The 24,535-nt window shown below is 35.8% G+C and overlaps 1 protein-coding gene across 6 annotated transcripts in view; it reads left to right on the plus strand.

The window, feature by feature from the left end:
* Positions 1-24,535, plus strand: part of Vps8 (VPS8 subunit of CORVET complex) — a 266,030-nt gene that overhangs the window by 125,760 nt on the left and 115,735 nt on the right. For all 6 annotated transcript variants that reach the window (XM_047563466.1, XM_047563462.1, XM_047563464.1 and 3 more), the window contains 7 exons: positions 2,534-2,653; positions 3,810-3,866; positions 7,368-7,450; positions 8,516-8,600; positions 9,465-9,563; positions 14,867-14,956; positions 18,211-18,257. In XM_047563466.1, the coding sequence (XP_047419422.1) occupies positions 2,534-2,653; positions 3,810-3,866; positions 7,368-7,450; positions 8,516-8,600; positions 9,465-9,563; positions 14,867-14,956; positions 18,211-18,257 (581 nt within the window). The remainder of the gene's footprint in view (positions 1-2,533; positions 2,654-3,809; positions 3,867-7,367; positions 7,451-8,515; positions 8,601-9,464; positions 9,564-14,866; positions 14,957-18,210; positions 18,258-24,535) is intronic.

Raw genomic sequence — 24,535 nt, forward strand, 5'->3', positions numbered from 1 at the left:
GTCAATGAAGAGTGAAGTTTGGAGATTATTTTTCTCATTCTGGTGATGGAATCATACAAACTTGTTAAAGCATATTTTGGAGGGAGTTATGAGAGTAGGAGAACAGGCAAATGGGCCTCCTTATGTGTAATGGCTGTAGACACAGAGGGGAAAAATGGTTAATTCAGGACTCTCATAAGATTTCTCAGGAAATTTTCTTAGTACAGTCTTTGAACTATCTCAAAGGAAGAAAATGGAGAATTTGTAAGATGATAACCAATAGAGACTTACTGAAGTGGCAAGGAAATTGGCTGTAAGTTGAAACTGTTCTCTTAAAAGGTATTTGTAGGGTCAGACAATTTAGGGGCTTACACTTAAAAAGCAAAGGGCTAATGGCAGAGAAAAGCAGCAGCTGGGCCCCAAGAGTGGTGTCCTAGAAAAGGGACCTGCACACTGAGAAGGGATAATGACTGAGGGCTTTAAAGCTGTGGAAAGCTCTTTGAATACTTTGAACTGGAAGGGGTAATGTGTGCATATGGACATGGACAGAGAGGGATTTTATGACTTGAGCTTATACTCTGATAATGGTTATATGGTTAAAGAAGTGGTGATTACTGGACTGAGACCTATTGATGGGTAAAAGTGACAGATATGCTGCCAGCAAAGTAAGAAAAGTCAGGTCAGAAGCCAGGCCCTGGGAGTGCTATATAATAAGAGAAATCTTATACTTCATCTTTGAATGGAGGATGGACAGAGAGAATGTGGAATTTATTAACAGATGTGCCAGGGTACTATACCCTAATCTGTAATAGAGTTGCCCCCATGAATTCAGCTAGTCCCAAACAGTACAGATCTTCTCTCACAGATTTCTACATTCTCTCTTATTAATGGCATCATATGCCATTGGTCAGTAATACTCAAATCTGTCCTTTTTTGTTGTTCCTTTAATGACACACATAGGAATGCTTGTCCTGTCTCCTCTCTCTGCAGTATCTTTTTGTACCTGTTCCTTGTTCCTTTTTTGGCACCATTGCCCCAGTTCAGATCCCCTTTTCTCTCCGTGGGACCCTTGCAGTCACTTGCAAGTTGGTATCCTTGCTTTCTCTTTCTTCCTCCTGATATTTACCCTAGACATGGCCAACAGGATATTTTTCCTAAGCACAGTACTAATCATGATCCACTCTCCTGGCTAAATACCTTTAGTAGCTCTTCAGTTTTCTTTTTTTTCCATATTTTTAAAAAATATTTTTTATTTGTTCTTTCTACATATACATGACAGTAGAGTGTATTTTGACATATTACACATACATGGAGTATAACTTGTTCTAATTAGGATCCCATTCTTATGGTTGTACATGTTCCATACATTTCTATTGGTGTATGGTAGTTGTATATAAAGGTGGGATTGTTGTTGCATCTTTATATTTGCACACAGTAGAACAATATAATTTGGCCATAGCATTCCCCAGTATTTCTCTTTTCTTGTGTCCTGGTCCTTTCCTCTACTCTATTGATCTCCCTTTGATTTTTGTGAGGTTGCCCCCTACCTTTTTTTCCTTTTTCCTCTCTAATCTCAACACATGCCTCTCTATAATTTTCTATAGAATAAATTCAGATTCCTTAAGGTGACATTTAAGACCGAATCTTCTTAGTCTGATCTTTCCTCCCTACTCAGGTGTGCTGCCACATCCTAATGGAATCTCACAGTTTCCTGAACAAATTGTGTCCAAGCTGTTGCTCACCCTCTTCTCTTTGCTGACATTTCCTTTGCCGGAGGTTCTGCATGAGTTTTACTGCTTAGCTTAACAGCTGTTTTTCTCATTTCTTCTCAAATTCCTTCATAAACCAGCTAAACTAAATTTTCTGCACTGTAAAATTATTTGTGCCCTTATAATAGTATAATTGTACAATGTCTTTTATTTAATATGTGTTTACCCATCTCGCCTTCTTTTCTAGTTCATAATTTCCTTAAAAGCTCCTGCCACAGCCCCTGGGAACTCAGGAGATGAAGGCTGAGTTAAAGCAAAGTACCAACTGGGATTTAGTTATTGTGTGTAGTTGTAAAATACTTGTTGTACAAACCACCAGCTCAAGAACAACCTCGTGATGAGGCAGGCCTGCCGTAGGTGACTTCTTTTCTGGGGTTCCTTCACTGGCAGGTTATCTCATTTTAAATCCCAAAGCAGCTCTCTTCATCCCTTGTTGATAGACAGATTTTTAGTAGGGTTATTTAAATTTAATTTTAGTAGAATTCTCTTAAGAATTCCAGAAGGAAACATGATTAATGTTTCTTTGAACTCTCATATCCCCTCTAACAATTCAGTTCTCTCTCAAGTTGTGCTAGATATATGCTCAAAATCACTAAAATGTTTTCCTTTCAGACTATGCAAGTAGTTATGCTCCTTCTCTGAATGGTATTGAACTAATTTTTGCACAGTCAATTGAATCTTTTTATGAGTCTTCAATAATGAGACTCCCACCTTCTAATTGTATATATATTTTTTTCCATCAAACCAGATGGTATATTGAATAAATGATCTCTTTGGCTCACCAGGTTATGGTGGAGAATTCAGATTTTACTCCCTCACAAGTAGGGTGTCTCTTTACGTTCCTTGCTCGGCAGCTTGCAAAACCTGACAATACCTTGTTTGTGAACAGAACCCTCTTTGATCAGGTAAGTGTCTTAACAGTGAGGACCAGAATTTTTTCTCTGTTTACTGTTCATAGAAAAGTATACTGGATTGCCCTGTTTCTTAACATGACAGACTTGGGTAAGTGTCTAATCAAGGAGAAATTTGTTAATGTTTTGGATCTAAATTGTATGTGTATGTGTGTCTGTCTGTCTGTCTTAATGATGTGTTTTGGGTAATGAGACTTTGCCTAAACACTTGGTATTATGCGAGTGTGGTTTTTAGAGATTTTGTTTTCTCATTATTTCCTTGCTCTAAATTACCTAGAAATGTTGGCTTAAGAATTTTCTGATTTAAGAATCACCCCATCAAGCTGGGCATAGTGCCACTCTTCTGTACCCCAGCAACTCAGGAGGCCGAGGCAGGAAGATCGCAACGTCAGAACCATCCTCAGCAACTTAATAAGGCCCTAAGCAAATTAGCAAGACTCCAACTCAAAATGAAAAAAAAAGGGACTGGGGGTAGCTCAGTAGTTCAATCCCTGGTACCAAAAAAGCTGAATTTACTTACTGAGGGTATCTTGTAATCTCACTTAACTTTCTCCTACTTGTCCACAGGTGACCAAGAAAACACTTTTTGTTTGGAGAAACTAGCCCATGATGACTAGCATTTACTGAGCATTTCCATTAGTACCAGGCATTGTTCAAAAACTTTTAATGTACATGTAACTCAGTCTTTCCAACAACTCTGAAGTAGATACAGTGACCCTAATTTTACTGATGAAGCCTGGAAAGGTTAAGTAACTCACCCAGAGTCACACTTAGTATTATTAATAATAATGCTATTATCATGCATTGATAAAGTTAGGATTCAAATCCAAGTATCCAGTGTAAGGTCCATGCTTGCTCCATTCATGGTATCCAGGAACTTAAGGTATACAGATGACACTACCTTCTAGCTATATTTCTGAACAATAAACATATATGTTCATTTGGCACATATGAAATGGTTTGCATGCTTGAGCCTGATGTTTCACATACTGGGAAGCCAATTGGGAAGGTTCTATATATCGTGCTATTTGTTATGGCCAAGTTGTGAATGAATTGGTGATATTGAAAAGACAGTTATTGCTGTTTCTATTATGACAGTCTTATGGTATGAGTGCTGATATACAATAAAGGTTATCTTTTCTTTGGCCAGGTGCTTGAATTCCTCTGTAGTCCTGATGATGACTCCCGACACTCTGAAAGACAACAGGTTTGAACTCCTAGAATTTATTTTGCTAAGGGATGGGAAAGAAGTCAGAGTAAGTCAGAAAGAACTCTTCTGTGCTAGGCCTCTCTAGACAAAATTGGGAAAGGACTCATTCCAAACCGTAACTCTAAGCTAAAGATAGTGGCAACCAGAAAATAGTGTGAATAGTTGTTTGAGGTACATGTGTAAAGAACTTACGTCAGACTTTATACCTAGACAGGGACCTGTCTTCATCCAGCATGACTCCAAAGAGAATACTTCATCTTTGCCTTTATGTAACAATAGTTTGTACCTGCTGTACCCTGCATTCCACCAGTGTCATCAGTCTGGTAACACTGCTGGTTGCTCTGGCCCTAAAGCAGAAAGGCCACAGGATTCTTAGTGTTAGCACACTCTATTTTGGGAGTTTCTTATGTCCCATGCGTTAGGGATGACCATTCTGCAAACTAGAATCTGTCTACTCCTCCATTAGTCTCTTTGAGATAATAAGTGATTACCTCTTCCTTCTGTTCATGCCACTTTGTTGAGGGTCCTTTCTAAGAGTAAAATTCTTTGAAAGCTTATACATTGTAAAGCTGAGCACTAAGAGACTCAGCCTACTTAAAATTGCTAGCCAAACTTTGTCAGGTAACTAAAGTAAAAAGTTAAGAACTTTGAGAATTGTGCTGACTTGTTATGGTTGTAGTGCACAGCTCAGAAGTTGAGACTCAGATGAAGAACATAGAACAAAGGTGGTAATTCCTTTGTATAGCTGTGTCCCAGTGACTATGGCAGATTCTCTTAAGAAAGAGAATAACTGCTAAGGTGTTTACCTCATAAATTATATTGAATACTACTAATAATGAGGGTCCTCTGACTTTTGTCCCTGTTTTCTCTATTGGCAGTAAGTATAGAACATAGTATGCATTATATTATCTAAATAAAATTATAAAAACATTTACTATAAACAACTAAATTAAACAGAAAGAAAAGCCAAATCTAAATATTGAGGCCAAACCTTGGAATGTGATTGTAGTTCATACTACATTTTATATATGTGTGTGTGTGCATGTGTGTGTGTGTTTGTGTGTGTGTGTGTATATATATATATATATATATATAAACATACATATATGTATATAAATTTTATTTTTACTGGTTGTCCCCTTTGAGATTATCTAGTTTTCCCCCTTACCTCATTTTAGAAGTGTAAAAAACTGATGAAGTAAGTTGTTCAGGGTCACGCTTAAGATTAGAACAGAACCTCTTCCTTTTTAACCCAACACTCTTTTCCTTGTTATATCAAATTTTGTTTATGCGGTATTTCTTAGTGTATTTCAGTAGTATGCTGATAAGTGCTTAACAGCTGATTCTCCAAGTATACTTCTGACATGAATATTGGTTGGTATTTTTGCTTATGTAAATGACCAAGATGAAAGTCAGAAAGCATGTCAGAGCTTCACTCATTCATCAGTGAAGTGCTTGCTGAAATAGAAAACTTTGTGAATACTGGATAAATAATGCCTCAATTTTTTTTTCACAATGCAATGCTTATAGACCTGTACACCTTTAAGTTTAATTGCCTTATTAATATTTTTATCACTTTCTTAACCAGAGATTGATAAACTTTCTCTGTAAATATAGCCAAAGAGTAAATATTTTAGTTTTTGTGGGTCATATTTCTTTTCTTTCCTTCCTTCCTTCCTTCCTTCCCTTCCTTCCTCCCTCCCTCCCTCCCCGACCCCTTTTAAAATGTAACATTTAGCCAGGTAAGGTGGTGTACATCTGTAATCCTAGCATGTGGAGACTGAGGCATAAGAATTGCAAGTTCAAGACCAGCTCAGACAACTTGGCAAGACCCTATCTCAAAATGAAAAAATTTAAAAAGGGTTGGGGGAGTAGCTCAGTGATAAAGTGCCCTTGGGTTCAACCCCCAATACCAGGAAAATAAAATAACATTTTAATACCATTTTGCTGATTTATAGCACTTGCCAGTTTCCATGGTTTAAGTACTATCTCTACGACTGAATTAATTTACTGAAGTTGTCACTGAACATAGAGTTGAAAAGATGCACAGTAGCACATCTATATATAGTATTTCTACTATTCAGATATAGTTACAGTAGATGTAAATAACCTCAAGTGTATATAATATAAATAAACATTAGGGAAGGGGTGACTTTTGAATATCTGTTATCTTTGTTTTTAATTTATTTAATTTAAGTTAATATAAATTGATTTTAATAGTAGCTGTTTTTAATAATTAGCTTGCAAAATTCTTGAAAATTTAGCAGTTTTAGTGTATTGCTAAGATGAGCTCCTGCAATGACGTTTTTATTATTGTATTCCAAATTGACACAGCACATGCAGTTCACTCCATATTTATTGTGCATAACAGTACAATATGTGCTCCAAATGGGCTATATTTGGGTTCTAAAATGTAACAATTTGGATAGTTTTTATTTAACTTGGAAAATAATAAAAATTTGTTTTTAGAAAAAATACTTTGTTAGATGATTTCTGAAAGTTCTGAGAAGGGTCATGTTACTCTGGATCCTGAATTTAGATGCCAGGGAGAGCTTTCGTATACCACTCTAATGACTGTGTAATGCCTCCGGTTTTTTTTGTTTTGTTTTGTTTTGTTTAATTTTTGTAAAATATACATAACAAAAAGTTCCATTTTAAGTGTACAGTCCAGTGTTATTAGGTATATTCACATTGTTGTACAATCATTGTCACTATCCATCTCTGGAACTTTTTCATCTTCCCAAACTAAACCACTGTTTACATTAAATGGGCACTCTCTATTCCCTTATCCCCCATCTGCTGACAGCCACCATTCTACTTTCTAACTCTGGGTATCTCACATAAGTGCAGTCATACAGTATTTGTCCTTTTGTGTTTCATTTATTTCACTTACTAAAATATCTTTAAGTTCATCCGTGTTGCAGCAGATGTCAGAATTTTCTTCTTTTTTTTTTTTAAAGCTGAAAAATATCACATTGTATGTATATACCACATTTTGTTTATCCATTCACCTTTGATGGATGTTTAGATCATTTCTACCTTTAGGGAATTTTGAATAGTGTTGTTATGAAAAACACCAATGTTTTGTTTTTTAAAATTAGCATGTAAACATTGATACTATCTGTGTACAACAGATTTTAAAGAACCATAAGTAGTAAAAGTGCCAAGCAAAAGCTTACTTCTTAAAAAGATATATATAGACATTTTTAGCTTTGGGGGGTCAGATCAGTCTCTAACAAGGCTTTATTTGCACATACTGTGGCATTCTTTTGATGTTTGAAAAGCGGAGCTATTTATCTATGATAAGACTTTTAAATACAATATGGTCAACATTTTAATTGCATTCTACACCCCTGCTTGTGTGAAAGTGAGCCAAAATAACAAGAATATAAAAGAAAAAAAAATGTTTTGGTCTGCATGGTTGTATGGATCCTTATAAAGCTAGTAAATAAAAATAAATTCCAAATTTTTTTTTACTCATTTATTTTAAATGTTCAGGTCCTTTTAGAATTGCTGCAGGCTGGAGGCATAGTTCAATTTGAAGAGAGTCGGCTCATCCGTATGGCAGAAAAAGCTGAATTGTAAGTTGTTTGAAGCTATATATTAGTTTTCTATACAACCATTAAGTTGTATTTCTCTAAATTGAAGCCAAGTTTATTGATGCACTGCTGCTTCTTTACTTAAGAAAGATTATGCAAATAACAACACCACTAGAAACCTAAGTGTGAACATTTTGACCTTCAGTTGAATTCTAGAAATTGGTAAATTTTGCAGGAAATCTCTGAGATAAATTTGAAATGTTTGTACATTTGTTTTAATATGAAAGCAAAATTGCAGCCTTACATTGTTGTATTATTTTAGATTTTAAAACTTAATATTTCCATGGTGTTTTATAATTTTTTCTGACAATTATATATAATAAAAATAGTGCATAATTTAACATAGCATATAAGATGCATATGCTAACACTTTATCTGGTTTATTGAATGTTTTGACATACTCTCAACAGAGACCTCACATAAAATTTTTGCGAATTATTTATTGATAGCTAACCTTTTGATTATTTCTTTTGTGACACATTGTCTTCTTAACATTCTTCGTACCCAACTTTGAAATTTCTTATAAACATAGCATTCAGCATTATCTTAAACTTATGATTAGGGAAATAGCATATATTCATCTCCCTCAGATAGTTAATGAAAATTGAGTATCCCTTCTCTGAAATACTTAGGACAGGAAGTGTTTAGATTTCAGAGTTTTAAATATTTGCATATGCCTTACCTGTTGAGCATTCCTAATCTGAAAATACAATAGCTCAAATGCTGTGATACCAAAAACTCTTTAAGCCTCGTTTAGATTAGAAGTATCACTTTATTTAATAATAGAAATCATATTATTATTATTATTTAAAAATATTTTTTAGATGTTGATAGATCTTTATTTCTTATTCATTTATTTATGTGTAGTGCTGAGAATTGAATCCAGTGCCTCACACATGCCAGGCAAGCATTCTACCACTGTGCCATAACCCCAGCACCAATTAATTTTTTAAAAATGTTAATCTGTATGCCTGAGTAAACTTCTCATAGCAATAAGCTAATAACCTCCTGCCCATTTGGTACTCTGATTTTCCTTTTACGTTCTAGCTATCAAATTTGTGAATTTATGTATGAACGAGAACACCAATATGACAAAATTATTGATTGCTACTTGCGTGACCCACTGAGAGAGGTAGGTTAAGAGACTTGTTTGCTCTTTTTTCCTTAGTCCTCCTCCCCTTATCAGGTGGAAATAACTATTCATTATAAATACTTGGACATGTGTTTGCTGATCCAAGGTTTTCTTCATTTATTCACCATTTTTTACTGAATTTCTGCAATAAGCCAAGTCCATGTTGATAATTAAAAGATAGTTCCTGCAATTTTGGAATTTAAAATTCAGTGATAGAGAAAGATAACAAACAAAACCAAATATAAAATTGTAAATTGTGATAAGTGCTTTGGAAGAGAAACTGGGTACCACTTTGGAGGATAATGGGGAACTGACTTACAGAAAGAAGCCAGAGAAGGAATCTCAGAGAAAGTGACATATAAACTGAGTTTGGGAATTTGAGAAGCCAGTGAAGCAAAGAGCCAAAGGAAGAGTGTACCACAATAGGGAACAATATATGGAAAGGTCCTGAGATGAGGGGAAAATTGTCATGTTTAGGGAACTGAATAGAGTTCATATAGATGAAATGAAAATCAGTATAGGTAGAGCATACTAGACAAGAGCAAGAGTGATTTGAGGTGAAATTGAGGATATAAACAGGGACCACCAAAACCAAAAATATTGTATTCTCCAAGTAGGTTATTGAAAGTTAATAAATTGAAACCAAAATGAATGGGAACAGATTTGTAACTTCCAAGATTCTATCCTAGACTTTAATTACTCTTCCTCTTTGGTGTCAGTTTTTTATCAGTTAAATATCTATATCTAAATGGTTTTTCATCTCCAAATAATAAATATTTGCTAAGACTGATAGAGATAGCAGATAGTGACAAAATATTGCCTGAGTGAGTTAATGAAGAAATTATATCATCTTGTGTTTTGCAGGAAGAAGTCTTTAATTACATTCACAACATTTTATCCATTCCTGGCCACAGTGCAGAGGAGAAGCAGTCTGTGTGGAAGAAAGCAATGGACCATATTGAGGTATTGATTCAACAGAACTTTTGAAACTTCTCCATTTGAATGGATATCTTCCCAGTTAACTTTGTGCCATCTAAGCAATGGCAGGTATCATATTGCATTGATTTACATGAGGATCAAAAATCTCGTTCAGATTTAGGAAGATGACGTGTGAACATCTAAAGTGAAACATCTGGTGTGAAAGCTGAGACAGTCAGTTCTGAGGTGTGTTGTCTCCTATGATTACCACACTCTTTAACTATAGGACTGATATGTATTTTTGAATGTTATTTAAGGTTATCTTCCTGCTAACAACAAGATGAATTTATCTTGAGTTTTATGCTTTTCTCCGTTTTGCATTTCGTATTTTTTGTTATCCTCTTCAGGTCTCCACAGTCATATTAGGGCTCATCCTTCATTTTGTCCTATCTGCATTATGCAGTGGTTTGAAAAAATGGACTCCAGACATCCAGAAATGAAGCTGTATCTCTCTGCATAAAGTGAAACCTCATGAGTTAGTGAGCAAATAAATTACTCAGCAGAAGCTCACTCTGGAGAAGCAAGGAGTATTTTTGCTACACAACAATTATTTCTGCTGACTATTCTTTCTCACATATGCATATCTTTTCACCTTTGAACCTTTAAATATCTCTTAAGGCCACAATTACAAGTATATGGAGTTCTTGTTGAAAGATTTTTATTGTCTTCAGTAATGTAAATACATCAACAAAAACACATAGGGAGAAGTCATCATATTCAAGTTTTTTGACAATATAAGTGTTACCTTAGTGGTTCTTAGCATTTTGGGGATTCTGGACATTTTTTGAGAATCTATTGAAAGATTTGGACCTGTGCCTCTTAATATTGCATATGTGCATAGATATGTGATTTTATTTACAGTTTCAGCATTCTACAGGACCCTTTAGGAGTTTACTGTATTAATGTTTTAGTGATTTTTAAGCCATTCACAGATTGGGTTTGTGGACTCCTAGTAAAGAATCTCTGGTTTAGATGGTTTTACCAATATAGACAAAATATGTTTCATTAGATTTTTAAAAATACTTTTCATTTTTCTGAATTAGAAGGCCAGAAAAGAGTATAAATAAGTAGTTTAATAAAAATTTAAAAGCAAACATTCTAGGTCCAAATCAAGAAATAGAATATATGTAGTATCTAGGCTCTTCCCTTGTATTTCCTGATCACAAATTCCTGCCTTGTGGCTCCCACCACTATACCCATTAACCCAGTTTTGGTGATATTTCCTGCCTTTCTGTATACTATTACTGCTTCTACATGCATCCCTAAGTATGTTTTTGTCTTACATGTTTTCGAACTTTACTTAAATGAAATTACACTCTGTATTTTCTGTTTTATTTTTGCTTTATATTTTGTTTGAGAAGTTTAGATCATTTTTGTATGTAGCTGCAGTACTTGTTTATTTCATCATTATTCCCTTTTATAAATTCTTCACAGTTTATTCATTTTATTGTTCATAGACCTTTCGCTTGTTTCTGGTTTTTGACGACTAAAAATAATCAGTGCAAAGTTATTCTTTGGTATCTTGCATCTTGAGCACAGCCACATGCATTTCTCTAGGGCAGTGGTTCTGTCTGGTCCCTAGACCAGCATTACAGCATCAACTGAGAACTTGATAGACTTCAGAGTTCCTGAATCAGAAACTCTGGGGGTGGGATCCAGCAATCTGTGTTTTAAGGAGCCCTCCAAGTGATTTTGGTGCATGTTTACTGATAATCTCTGCTAGGGTATATAATTGCTAGTTAATTGAAATTAATACTTTAAATATTACTGGATGCCGCATTGTATGAGAGTTCCAGTTGACTATATCTTAGCCAGACTTCAAAACTTTGCCAGTCTGGTGCATGTGTAATGGTATCTCAATGTATTTTAAGTTTATATTTTCTTAATTACTGTTGACAGCCTTTTCCTGTTTAGTGGCTATTTAAATTTCCTCTTTCATGATGTGCCTTTTGAAGTCTTCTGCCCATTTTTTTTTTAGTTGAATGACTTACACTTATTGATTGGTAGGATTTCTGTATGTATCATGGATGTTAGTCTTTTTTCAAAGATGTATTGCAAATATCGTCTTCCATTCAGTGACTTTTTCCCTCAACCTTTTTTCTTTTCAAGAAAAGTGATTTTTTAATAGTATAATCAATTATTCCCCTGTACTTAAGAAGGTGTCTTCCTTTATTATCATCTAAAACTTTTCTTTTGTTTTTTTTTGTTGTTTTATTGTGGTGCTGGGAATGAAACTTAAGGCTAAGGAAGTGCTCTATCACTGAGCTACACCCCCAACTCGTGTTTTTTTTTTTTTTTTTAATCTTTAAATCTGAGGTCCAACTGAAAGCAATTTTCATATGATATGAAATGGATCCAGTTAATTTTGGGGGATGTCCAATTATTTTTTAAAAAACAGAAATGTCCTGTGTGCCCAGCATCAGTTATTTTAAAAGGTTGCCTTTCCCCTTGGCTCTGCATTGCTACCATGGTCATAAGTATATCAAAAATCTCTATAGTTGGATTGTTTTCTGGTCTTTCTGTTTCATCGGCCTCTTTGTCTGTCTCTGCATCATTACCATACTATTTCAAATATTGTGCTATATAGTATATCTTTATATGTTTAACAAGTTCTTGGTAGTATAAACTTTGAATACTTTCAGGTACATTTTAGAATCAACTTATAGAGTTTCACCAAAAAAAAAAAAAAAAATTAAATTTTGTGTTTCTGACTGGCCTTGCATTGAACCTGCCCAGCATTGTGAAGATAATTGATGCTCTTTATAAATTAAGTCTTCTGATTTATGATTGTATTTTATTCAATATCTTTCTGTAGATTTTTATGATTTTTCTCTGAAAATTTCCATTCTTTGATAGATTTATTGTTACAACTTCTTTTGGGGGAGTACTGGGGATTGGACCCAGGGGCGCTGTACCCAGCCATCTTTCTTTCTTTCTTTCTTTCTTTCTTTCTTTCTTTCTTTCTTTCTTTCTTTATTTATTTATTTTTAGTTTTGAGGCAGAGTCTTATTAGGTTGCCAAGACTGATCTTCAGCTTGTGATCCTCCTGCCTTAACCTCCTGAACAACTGGGATTATAGGCATGTGCTACTGTGCCCAACTACAACTTTGTGTTTTTTTTAATGTTACTATTAATAGTATTTTTAAAATTTCATATGAAATAAAGTCTAATGTTTACTATAAGACTTTTTTGTAGAAGGTTCCTTAACATCCTATGAGTTTTCTTAAGAATGGATTTTGAAATTTTTCACCTTTTCTAGCATTCTGGTGGGTTTTTTAACTCATTTGTTTTGTTATGTTTTTGTTTTGTTGGCAAATTTTGTTAATATTAAACCAACCCTGAATTCCACAGGTAAAAGCAGTTTAAATCTAATATATTATTCTTGCATGTTTATTGTTGGGTTTCTTTTTCAGTCAGGATTTTTGTCAGTATTCAGGATTAAGGTTGATCTGCCATTTTCTTTCTTTCTTTCTTTCTTTCTTTTTTTTTTTTTAAATATTGTCCCATTATATTTAGTTGTCAAAATGTTGCTACCTTACACAATAACCTGAAGAAGTTTTCTAGTTTTCTTTTTTCTGTTCTCTATAAGAGGGTAATTAACGCTGGCGTTTTTCTTCCCTAAATGGTCACTAGAACTAAATGGTGAGGCCATTTGGGCCTTGCATTTTTCACATGGCATGACTCTCGACTACACATTTGATACTCATTCAATTTCTTTCTTTTGGGTTTTTTTGTTGTTGTTCTGTTCTATTTTGTTTTGTTTTTTTAGACAGAGAAGGTACAGCTAGAAGGGAGGTAGGTAATAGAATCCAAGGATAGAGTTTAAAAAGAGCTGGTGTGGTGGCACACCTGTAATCCCAGCAACTCAGGAGGCTGAGGCAGGAGAATCTCAAGAGTTTAAAAAGAAAAGTGTAGCCAGTATTGTTAAGAAAGTTCAGAGAAAGGACAGATTGTAAATCTTAGATTTGACAGAAATAGGCCTTTTTAACTGTGGTTGACCATTTAGTCTCCTTAAGACTATAGTTGATTTCTGAAGAAAGTTCCAGTTTCTAAATCCACAAGTCACAAGATAAAGTTTTCGAATGCTTAGGCAAGAATTTGCAACTGTACTCTTTCTCATTTCTTTATTGCTTTAGGCTCAAGGGTGAAATTCATTGACAGGGAAGCTTTTGTTCTTTCTGTTCATTCTGTAGATATCAGAGCCAGAATCCAGAGTATCATAGTGTTTTCATTTTCTAAGGACTTTAATTACCTTTTGTTAAACTAAACTCTGAATTATAAATTATAAGGCACATTTCTAATTTTGCTCATTTGCAATGTGCCCTTTAAATTGTAGCCCTAAATCAGGGTCTCCTGAAAAGCAATGTGAAGTTTTTTGTTTTTTTTTTATAATTTATTTATTTTGCTTCATTGTACACAAATGGGGTACAACTGTTGTTTCTCTGGTTGTACATAGAGTCACACCATTTGTGTAATCATACGTGTACATAGGTAATGATGTTTGTCTCACTGTTATTTTTCCTTCCCCCCCTCTTTTTCCTCTATACAATACATCCTTCCTGCATTCTTGCCTACCTCCCACCCCCTGTTATGTATCATCATCCGTTTATCAGGGAGATCATTTGACCTTTGGTTTTTTGGGATTGACTTATTTCACTTAGCATGATATTCTCCAACTGCATCCATTTACCTGCAAATGCCATAATTTTATTATTCTTTATGGCTGAGTAATATTCCATTGTATATATGTACCAGAGTTTCTTTATCCATTCATCAATTGAAGGACATCTAGGTTGGTTCCACAATCTGGCTATTGTGAATTGAGCAGCTATGAACATTGATGTGCCTGTATCTCTGTAGTACGCTGATTTTAAGTCCTTTGGGTATAGGCCAAGGAGTGGGATAGCTGGGTCAAATGGTGGTTCCATTCCAAGTTTTCTAAGGAATCTCCATACTGCTTTCCAGAGTGGCTGCACTAATTTGCAACCCCACCAGCAATGTATGAGTGTACCTTTTTCCCCACATCCTCGCCTACACCTATTGTTGCTTGTATTCTTGATAATTGCCATTCTAATTGGGGTGAGATGGAATCTTAGGGTAGTTTTGATTTGCATTTCTCTTATTACTAGAAATGTTGAACATTTTTTCATGTGTCTGTTGATTGCTTATAGATCTTCTACAATGTGAAGCTTTTGACAATATTGAGGTAGGTAATCATGCCTCACATCTGTGGATACTCTATTTAAATGTACCACTAAAAATGGCTTTTCCTTTTCCTTTACCTCCAGGAACTTGTGTCCCTGAAGCCCTGTAAAGCTGCGGAGCTGGTTGCTACCCACTTTTCTGGACAGATTGAAATAGTCTTGAAAAAACTTCAGGTAAATACTGCACATATATGTTGGGCAAAAAGATAACTGTGGAAAGACAATTGAATTTCTACTTAAGGACTTCTGATTGTTGTGATTTCTTAAGTTTACAGTTGTTACTTAATAATCTCTATGTTGTGTGTGTGTGCATGTGTTTGGGAGTAGTTGTGTGATCATCTCTGAGTCTGAGAATGAGGGAGTTTGGGTATAACAAAGAAACATCTTGGAACTGTCACCTCTACTTATTCTAGAAATCATAACTCATAGAAGGTCCCCTCTTCCCTCCATTTTATTTTGCTTTAGGACCACGATCTTACTTTTTTTTTTTTTTTTAGGTTCATTTTACTTACTCACTATCATGGCTACATGATAGAAGTAAAAAACAGGCATGACAGGGCCATAAAGCATAACACAGACTCTTCAAAGGGAAGTAGTGGTAGGGAATAACTACAAGATGGAAATCAGAACAGTGAGTGAGTGGGAGGCAATTGGCATGGGAGACAAAGATATGCAAGTCATTCATTTAAATTAAATACATATTGTGGCCCCACTGTGTACCTCAGTGTACATGAGGACATGAATAAGAAGACAACTTTTCCTTTAATTTTTCCTATATGGAACAGAGAAGTTTATGTAACTATAAGGCAATGTTATAAGAGCTACATTAGAGGAGAGATTGATGGACTGTGAAAAAGTTAGACAAGGATTTCTGGAACTATCTGAATTGGATCTTGAATGGTCAATAATAGTTTTCCAAACAGAATTGGGAAGGGCTTTCTAGATAAAGGAATCTGGGCATGTGAAGACTTAAAGGCATGAAGCAGCACTTGTATTCAGAATATGTCAGATCTCTGTGAAGTATGATGCAGTGGGGAGCAATGGTGGGCCAGAGAGATGCTGGAAGAGACAAGTTAAAATCATAGAGGCCGAAAATATAGCTTAGGGCGTGATATCATACGTAATACTAAGAAATTTGTACTTTCTATGTGTCGGAGAATTACTGAAGTGTTTTAAGCAAAGGATGACATCATTAATCCATTTTATAAAAAAATTAACTCTGGTTAGCAGTGTGGAGAATGGAGGCAAGAAGAACAAATGGAGGAGAGAGAACACTTCGAAGGCCAAAGGTCTGGGGAAAATGTGTGAGGACCAGGACAAAGTCCCTGGCAGTGGAGAGGACAGATTCCAGATGAAGCACAATATATAGAACTTGAAAATTAATTGAATATGAGGAAAGAATTTAAAAATGATTCCCAGATATGAGGCTTGATTGTCTAGCATTATGCCCATTTTTAACTCAAGGCAAGGACACATTCATTAGTTTAATAAACATTTATTCTGTTTGGCCAAAAACATTAAGTTTCATAAATACAATTACTGCTTCCAAGGAAGAAAATAAACTGAAAGACAATTACAGCCTAGTTTAACTGGAACGATGGTAGAGCACTGCCCAGGAAAGTGAGGAAGTACAGGGAGGGATACTATATCCAGCCCTGTCAGGGTTGGGAGGACGGATGCTTGACTCACACCACTCCCAATCCCCAGAGCTTCCCTGTCCTTTAAAAAATCTGGTAAATCTTACTTGATTTGATGGTACTGTCATTATTGCTCTTTAAAATGTAAGATAATCAGTTTCAGGATTTCTTTTTCCTGTAGTCTGTCTATAAGGATATTAAGAGATGGAGAGGCCTAGTAAATACAATGTCATTCATTAGGTAAATATACAAAAACTGAAGTGTAATGGATAAGAAAAAAGTATCTATTTGACTGGACTCCATTTGCTGAGTATTCTTTTAAAGAAATTTTACTGTAGAGTTTTATTGATTGTATGAAAATTCCACACAGATCTTACAAAAGTACCTTTACTTTTAATGGAAAGCAGTGTGCCTCTGCCTAATAGTTTTCAGAATTCTTGCAAAGAAAAATAAGCCAGAATGCTTTATAACCAGGAGGAAAGTCATACAAAATAAAGCAAAGCAATAGGGAGAAGACAGGAAATCAAAGACTGATAAAGACTAATAAGTACATATGTGTCAGTTTTTTGGTTTTTAAATTTTTTTTTTTTACTTTCTGCGGAACTGGGGATTGAATCCAGGGCCTTGAACATGCTAAGCAAGCACTCTACCACTGAACTACATCCCTTTTTTAAAAAATTTGTTTTGAGACAGGGTCTCCCTAAGTTGTCCAGGCTGGCATCAGACTTGTAATCTTCATGCCTTAGCCTCCCAAGTAGCTGGGATTACAGGTATGCACACTGCACTTGGTGTATCAATCTTCTTAAAGAATGAAATATATTTTTAAAATCGTATTCTACGTGACATTAATTCTTTTCACTTTGGAAGTCCCCTGCTTTTTACAGATGAAGTTTGAGTATTTCAGGGGAAAAAAAAGGGGGGCTGGGGAGATAGCTCAGTTGGTAGAGTGCTTGCCTTGTAAGCACAAGGCCCTGGGTTTGATCCCCAGCACCAAAAAAAAAAAAGATGAAAAACTATGTATATATAATTTTTATTTAGGTTCCCAAGAACTTAGAAACATTTTTATGTAGTATAAGATGATTTATCTCATTTAATTCTCACTACTACCCTGTGCAGAAGGCAGAGAAGGTATTGTTGTCTCTCTGCTCCCTGCTTCCCCATAAAGAAACTGAATGCTAACACAAAGTCATAGCTAATGAATGTCAGAAGCAGAACCTAGATTTTATGGTGTATTGATTGTAAACACATTGCAAGTTGATTGCCATCTCTAATGTAGTTGATTTTATCATGGATACAATGAACTTGTCTTGGTGGTGATTGTTAATTTGAGCCTCAAACTCCCACCATACCTAAATAAACTATCTCCCAGCAGGCCATTGGCACAAGGAATACAGGTGGCAATTTGAAACCTATCTATGCTACCAGTACTTGCTCTCAGCAGAGCAGTTCAAACACATTCCACTCAAGGGCCTCATTCTGGGAACAAACAACTCAGGAGTTTTTCTCAGTTTGAATCTTTTTTTGAGGTAACAAGTTGTATTCCTTCTGCACTCAAAATTGAAATGTGTGACTTTGATTAGAACTATTGAGAGGACATGAAGAACCTCTCGATGATGTTTTTAGAATTTCTTAGATCTGTATAGATGCTTAATGAAATGGGCAGATCTGTGCAGATACTTACCAAAATGGGCATATCTGTGTATTTTAAAAGGGGTTATCTAAAGTAGTTCATAATCTGGAAAATTAATTTTAATACTTAATCGTATATTTTTTTGTTGTTTTTCTCTTCAGAACCAGGTTTTGCTTTTCAAATTTTTGAGGAGTCTTCTTGACCCAAGGTATGTTAATAAACTTTAGCTTTTCATAATATGTAGATGAGAAATAAAGCAAATTAACTGAAGTTAAGATACTGTCCAAGGTATCTAAATAGTCCACTTAGCTCATAATTTTTAATATTAGAGTAACTTACATAGAATAATTTGTTCATAATCTCAAAATAGATATCTTGAGTTACTACTTCTCTTTCCATTTGAAGGAGAGCATGTATAATAAGTTCTCATCAATGTAAATGAAAATAGTGAATCCATGTTTTGAGGACGTGCTCCAGGAAGAATTTGATGACCATATAATTCCCTTTTCTGCCTTAGGTTCACTCCTGCCTATTCTTTATTCCATGTGGTAGATGAATAGCTTTACTTTTAAAAATACCTAGTTCCCAGCCCACCTCTAAGTCTGTTACCTTTTAAACTCTCACTTGATATGTTTAGCTTTTTTTTTTTTTTTAAATTGTAAAGAAATGGGATACATGTTGTTTCTCTGTTTGTACATGGAGTCAAGGCATACCATTTGTGTAATCATAAATTTACATAGGGTAATGTTGTTTGATTCATTCTGTTATTTTTTTCCTCTCCCCCACCCCTCCCACCCTCTTTTCCCTCTATACAGTCCTTCCTTCCTCCATTCTTGCCACCCTCCTTAACCCTAACCCTAAACTTAACCCTAACCCTAACACTAACCCCTTCCACCCCCGATTATAAGTCATCATCTGCTTATCAGCGAGATCATTCGTCCTTTGGTTTTTTGAGATTGCCTTATCTCACTTAGCATGATATTCTCCAACTGCATCCATTTGCCTGCAAATGCCATAATTTTATTATTCTTTATGGCTGAGTAATATTCCATTGTATATATATGCCACAGTTTCTTTATCCATTTATCAATTGAAGGACATCTAGGTTGGTTCCACAATCTAGCTATGGTGAATTGAGCAGCTATGAACATTGATGTGACTGTATCTCTGTAGTATGCTGATTTTAAGTCCTTTGGGTATAGGCCAAGGAGTGGGATAGCTGGATCAAATGGTGGTTCCATTCCAAGCTTTCTGAGGAATCTCCATACTGCTTTCCAGAGTGGCTGCACTAATTTGCAACCCCACCAGCAATGTATGAGTGTACCTTTTTCCCCACATCCTCGCCAACACCTGTTGTTGCTTGTATTCTTGATAATCGCCATTCTAATTGGGGTGAGATTGAATCTTGGGGTAGTTTTGATTTGCATTGCATTTCTCTTATTACTAAAGATGGTGAACATTTTTTCATATATCTGTTGATTGCTTGTACATCTTCTTCTGTGAAGTGTCTGTTCATTTCCTTAGCCCATTTGTTGATTGGATTATTTGTATTCTCGGTGTAGAGTTTTTTGAGTTCTTTATATATTCTGGAAATTAGCGCTCTATCTGAAGTATGAGTGGCAAAAATATTCTGCCACTCTGTAGACTCTCTCTTCACATTACTGATGGTTTCCTTTGCTGAGAGAAAGTTTTTTAGTTTGAATCTATCCCAGTTGTTGATTCTTGCTTTCATTTCTTGTGCTATGGGAGTCCTGTTAAGGAAGTCTGATCCTAAGCCAAAAGGTGAAGATTTCGACCTACTTTTTCTTCTATAAGATGCAAGGTCTCTGGTCTGATTTGAGGTCCTTGATCCATTTTGAGTTGATTTTTTGTGCAGGGTGATAGATAGGGGTTTAGTTTCATTCTGTTGCATATGGACTTCCAGTTTTCCCAGCACCATTTGTTGAAGAGGCTGTCTTTTCTCCATTGCATATCTTTGGCCCTTTGTCTAATATGAGAAAATTGTATTTATTTGGGTTTGTGTCCATGTCCTCTATTCTGTACCATTGATCTACCTGTCTATTTTGGTACCAATACCATGCCGTTTTTGTTACTATTGCTTTGTAATAGAGTTGAAGATCTGGTATTGCGATACCCACTGCTTCACTCTTTCTACTGAGGATTGCTTTAGTTATTCTGGGTTTTTTATTCTTCCGGATGAATTTCATAATTTCTTGCTCTATTTCTGTAAGGTACATCATTGGAATTTTAATTGGAATTGCATTGAATCTGTATAGCACTTTTGGTAGTATGGCCATTTTGACAATATTAATTCTGCCTATCCAAGAACATGGGAGATCTTTCCATCTTCTAAGGTTTTCTTTAATTTCTTTCTTTAGCATTCTATAGTTCTCATTGTAGAGGTCTTTCACCTCTTTTGTGAGATTGATTCCCAAGTATTTTATTTTTTTCGAGGCTATCGTGAATGGGGTAGTTTTCCTAACTTCTCTTTCTGAAGATTCATCACTTATGTATAAAAACGCATTGGATTTATGAGCATTGATCTTATATCCTGCCACTTTACTGAATTCACTTATGAGTTCTAAAAGTTTTCTGGTGGAATTTCCAGGTTCCTCTAAATATATAATCATGTCTCAGCAAACAGGGATAGTTTGAGTTCTTCTTTTCCAATTCGTATCCCTTTAATTTCTTTGGTTTGTCTAATTGCTCTGCCTAGAGTTTCAAGGACGATGTTGAATAGAAGTGGTGAAAGAGGGCATCCCTGCCTTGTTCCAGTTTTTAGGGGGAATGCTTTCAGTTTTTCGCCATTTAGAATGATATTGGCCATGGGCTTAGTGTAGATGGCCTTTACAATGTTAAGGAATGTTCCCACTACCCCAGTTTTATCTAGTGTTTTGAGCATGAAGGGATGCTGTATTTTATCGAATGCTTTTTCTGCATCTATTGAAATAATCATGTGATTCTTGACTTAAATCTGTTGATATGGTGAATGACATTTATTGATTTCCTGATGTTGAACCAACCTTGCATCCCTGGGATGAAACCCACTTGATCATGGTGCACTATCTTTTTAATATGTTTTTGTATGCCATTTGCTAAAATTTTGTTGAGAATTTTTGCATCGATGTTCATTAAGGATATTGGTCTGAAATTTTCTTTCCTCGATGTGTCTCTGTTTGGTTTAGGTATCAGGATGATATTGGCTTCATAGAATGAGTTTGGGAGGGTTCCCTCCTCTTCTATTTCATGGAATACTTTGAGGAGTATTGGAATGAGCTCTTCTTTAAAGGTTTTGTAGAGTTGGGCTGAGAACCCATCTGGTCCCGGACTTTTCTTTGTTGGTAGGCTTTTGATGACCTCTTCTATTTCATTGCTTGAAATTGATTTATTTAAGTTGTGTATATCCTCCTGGTTCAGTTTAGGTAATTCATATGTCTCTAGAAACTTGTTGATGTCTTCGAGGTTTTCTGTTTTGTTGGAATATAGATTTTCAAAATAGCTTCTAATTATGTTTTGTATTTCACTCGTGTCTGTTGTGATGTTTCCTTGTTCATTCCGAATTTTAGTAATTTGACTTTTCTCCCTCTTTCTCTGTGTTAGTGTGGATAAGGGTTTATCAATTTTGTTTATTTTTTTCAAAGAACCAGCTCTTTAGTTTGTTAATTTTTCCGATTGTTTCTTTTCTTTCAATTTCATTGATTTTGGCTCTGATTTTAACTATTTCCTGTCTTCTACTACTTTTGGTGTTGATCTGTTCTTCTTTTTCTAGGGCTTTGAGCTGTAGTGTTAAGTCGTTTATTTGTTGATTTCTACTTCTTTTGTTGAGTGTGCCCCATGAAATAAATCTTCTTCTAAGTACTGCTTTCATAGTGTCCCAGAGATTTTGATATGATGTGTCTTTGTTCTCGTTTACTTCTAAGAATTTTTTATTTCCCCCCTGATGTCTTCTGTTATCCATTCATCATATAATAGTATATTATTTAATCCCCAGGTATTGGAGAAGTTTCTGTTTTTTATTCTGTCATTTATTTCTAATTTCAATCCATTATGATCTGATAGGATACAAGGTAGCATCTCTATCTTCTTGTATTTGCTAACAGTAGCTTTGTGGCGTAAAATATGGTCTATTTTAGAGAAGGATCCATGTGCTGCTGAGAAGAAAGTGTATTCGTTCTTTGTTGGATGGTATATTCTATATATGTCGTTTAAGTCTAAATTGTTGATTGTGTTATTGAGATCTGTGGTTTCTTTATTCAATTTTTGTCTGGAAGATCTATCCAGTGGTGAGAGAGGTGTGTTAAAATCTCCTAGTATTATTGTGTTGTGGTCTATTTGATTTCTGGAATTGAGAAGGATTTGTTTGACGTACATGGATGAGCCAATGTTCGGGGCATAGATATTTATGATTGTTATGTCTTGCTGATTTATGCTTCCCTTAAGCAGTATGTAATGTCCTTCTTTATCCCTTCTGACTAGTCTTGACTTGAAGTCCATATTATCTGAAATGAAGATGGATACTCCAGCTTTTTTGCTGTGTTAATATGCATGGTATGTTTTTTCCCATCCTTTCACCTTTAGTCTGTGGGTATCTCTTTCTATGAGATGAGTCTCTTGCAGGCAGCATATTGTTGGATTTTTCTTTTTAATCCAATCTGCCAGTCTATGTCTTTTGATTGATGAGTTCAGGCCATTAACATTCAGGGTTATTATTGTGATATGATTTGTATTCCCAGTCATTTGACTCATTTTTGTTTTTTGACATGATTTGGTTTCTCCTTTATTTGGCTATTAAATTAGGCTAGTTCTTCCCGTTGCTGATTTGCATCGTTGTTTTTCATCTCTTCCTCATGGAATATTTTGCTGAGAATGTTCTGTAATGCCGGCTTTCTTTTTGTAAATTCCTTTAGCTTTTGTTTATCATGGAAGGATCTTATTTCATCATCAAATCTGAAAGTAAGTTTTGCTGGGTATAAGATTCTTGGTTGGCATCCGTTTTCTTTCAGGGCTTGCAAAATATGTTCCAGGCCCTTCTAGCTTTTAGGGTCTGGATTGAAAAATCTGCTGATATTCTTATTGGTTTCCCCCTGAATGTAATTTGTTTCTTTTCTCTCGCGACCTTTAAAATTCTGTCTTTATTTTGTATGTTAGGTATTTTCATTATAATGTGCCTTGGTGTGGGTCTGTTGTAATTTTGTATATTTGGAGTCCTTTAAGCCTCTTGTACATGGTTTTCCATTTCATTCTTCAGATTTGGGAAATTTTCTGATATTATTTCATTGAATAGATTGTTCATTCCTTTGGTTTGTTTCTCTAAACCTTCCTCAATCCCAATAATTCTTAAATTTGGCCTTTTCATGATATCCCATAATTCTTATAGATTCTGTTCATGATTTCTTACCATCTTCTCTGTTTGGTCAACTTTGTTTTGAAGATTAAATATTTTGTCTTCAATGTCTGAGGTTCTGTCTTCCAGGTGTTCTATCCTATTGGTTTTGCTTTCTACTGAGTTTTTAATTGGTTTATTGTTTCCTTCATTTCAAGGATTTCTGTTTGTTTGTTTTTTTTTAGTATCTCTAACTCTTTATTGAAATGATCTCTTGCTTCCCGTATTTGCTCTTTTAACTGTTGATTGGTGCAATCATTTAATGCCTGCATTTGCTCTTTCATCTCCTCCTTCAATGCCTGCTTTTGCTCTTTCTTCGTTTGCTTCCCTGATTATTTTAATTATGTACATTCTGAACTCCCTTTCTGACATTTCTTCTGCTGTGCTGTCATTGGGTTTTATTGATATAGTATCTAGGTTTGTTTGGGACATTTTCTTCCCTTGTTTTCTCATACTAGTCAGATATAAGTGGGACTCTGAGATATTGCAGATTTCCTCTGTTGGCTTATAGTGTCCCTGTAGATTTCCAGTATATCACCTCCCAGCCTTCAGTAGCCTGAATTCTTGGAGGAACTTGATAATGTAGTGCTTCCAAAGAAAGCTGCCCCTAGCCCGCTATTGGTTCCAGGGCTTGAAGCTGGTTCTGTGTGGAAAGGTTCTCACTGGGCGGCCTGCTCCAAGAAGCTGGCTGTGAAAGGAGCCTGCTGCTAGAGGGAGCAGGGCTGCTTGGGGAACTCCCTAGCTGCCCTGCCCTGGTCCCTGAAGCCGCCTGCGGGCCTGGGTCCACCGCTGGGTCCAGGGTTTGGAGCTGGCTCTGTGCAGAAAGGCTCTCACTGGGCGGCCTGCTCTGAGAAGTTGGCCGTGGAAGGAGCCCGCCGCCGGAGGGAGCAGGGCTGCCTGGGGAAGACTCTAGCTTCCCTGCCCTGCTCTGAGAAGCCAACCCTGTCTGGGCCTGCCGCCCGGGCCGAGCTTCACCCCGTGGGGGAGACTCACCCTGTGACTCTGTTTTAGTGAAGTCTCTCAATGCCTCCCCTTCTTGAATCCTGGGTTCTAGAGCGACAGGAGATGCAGTCACCCTCTAGTCCGCCATCTTGGATCTGATA

This window comes from Sciurus carolinensis, chromosome 9, assembly GCF_902686445.1.
Source record: "Sciurus carolinensis chromosome 9, mSciCar1.2, whole genome shotgun sequence".
NCBI classification, from domain to species: Eukaryota; Metazoa; Chordata; class Mammalia; order Rodentia; family Sciuridae; genus Sciurus; species Sciurus carolinensis.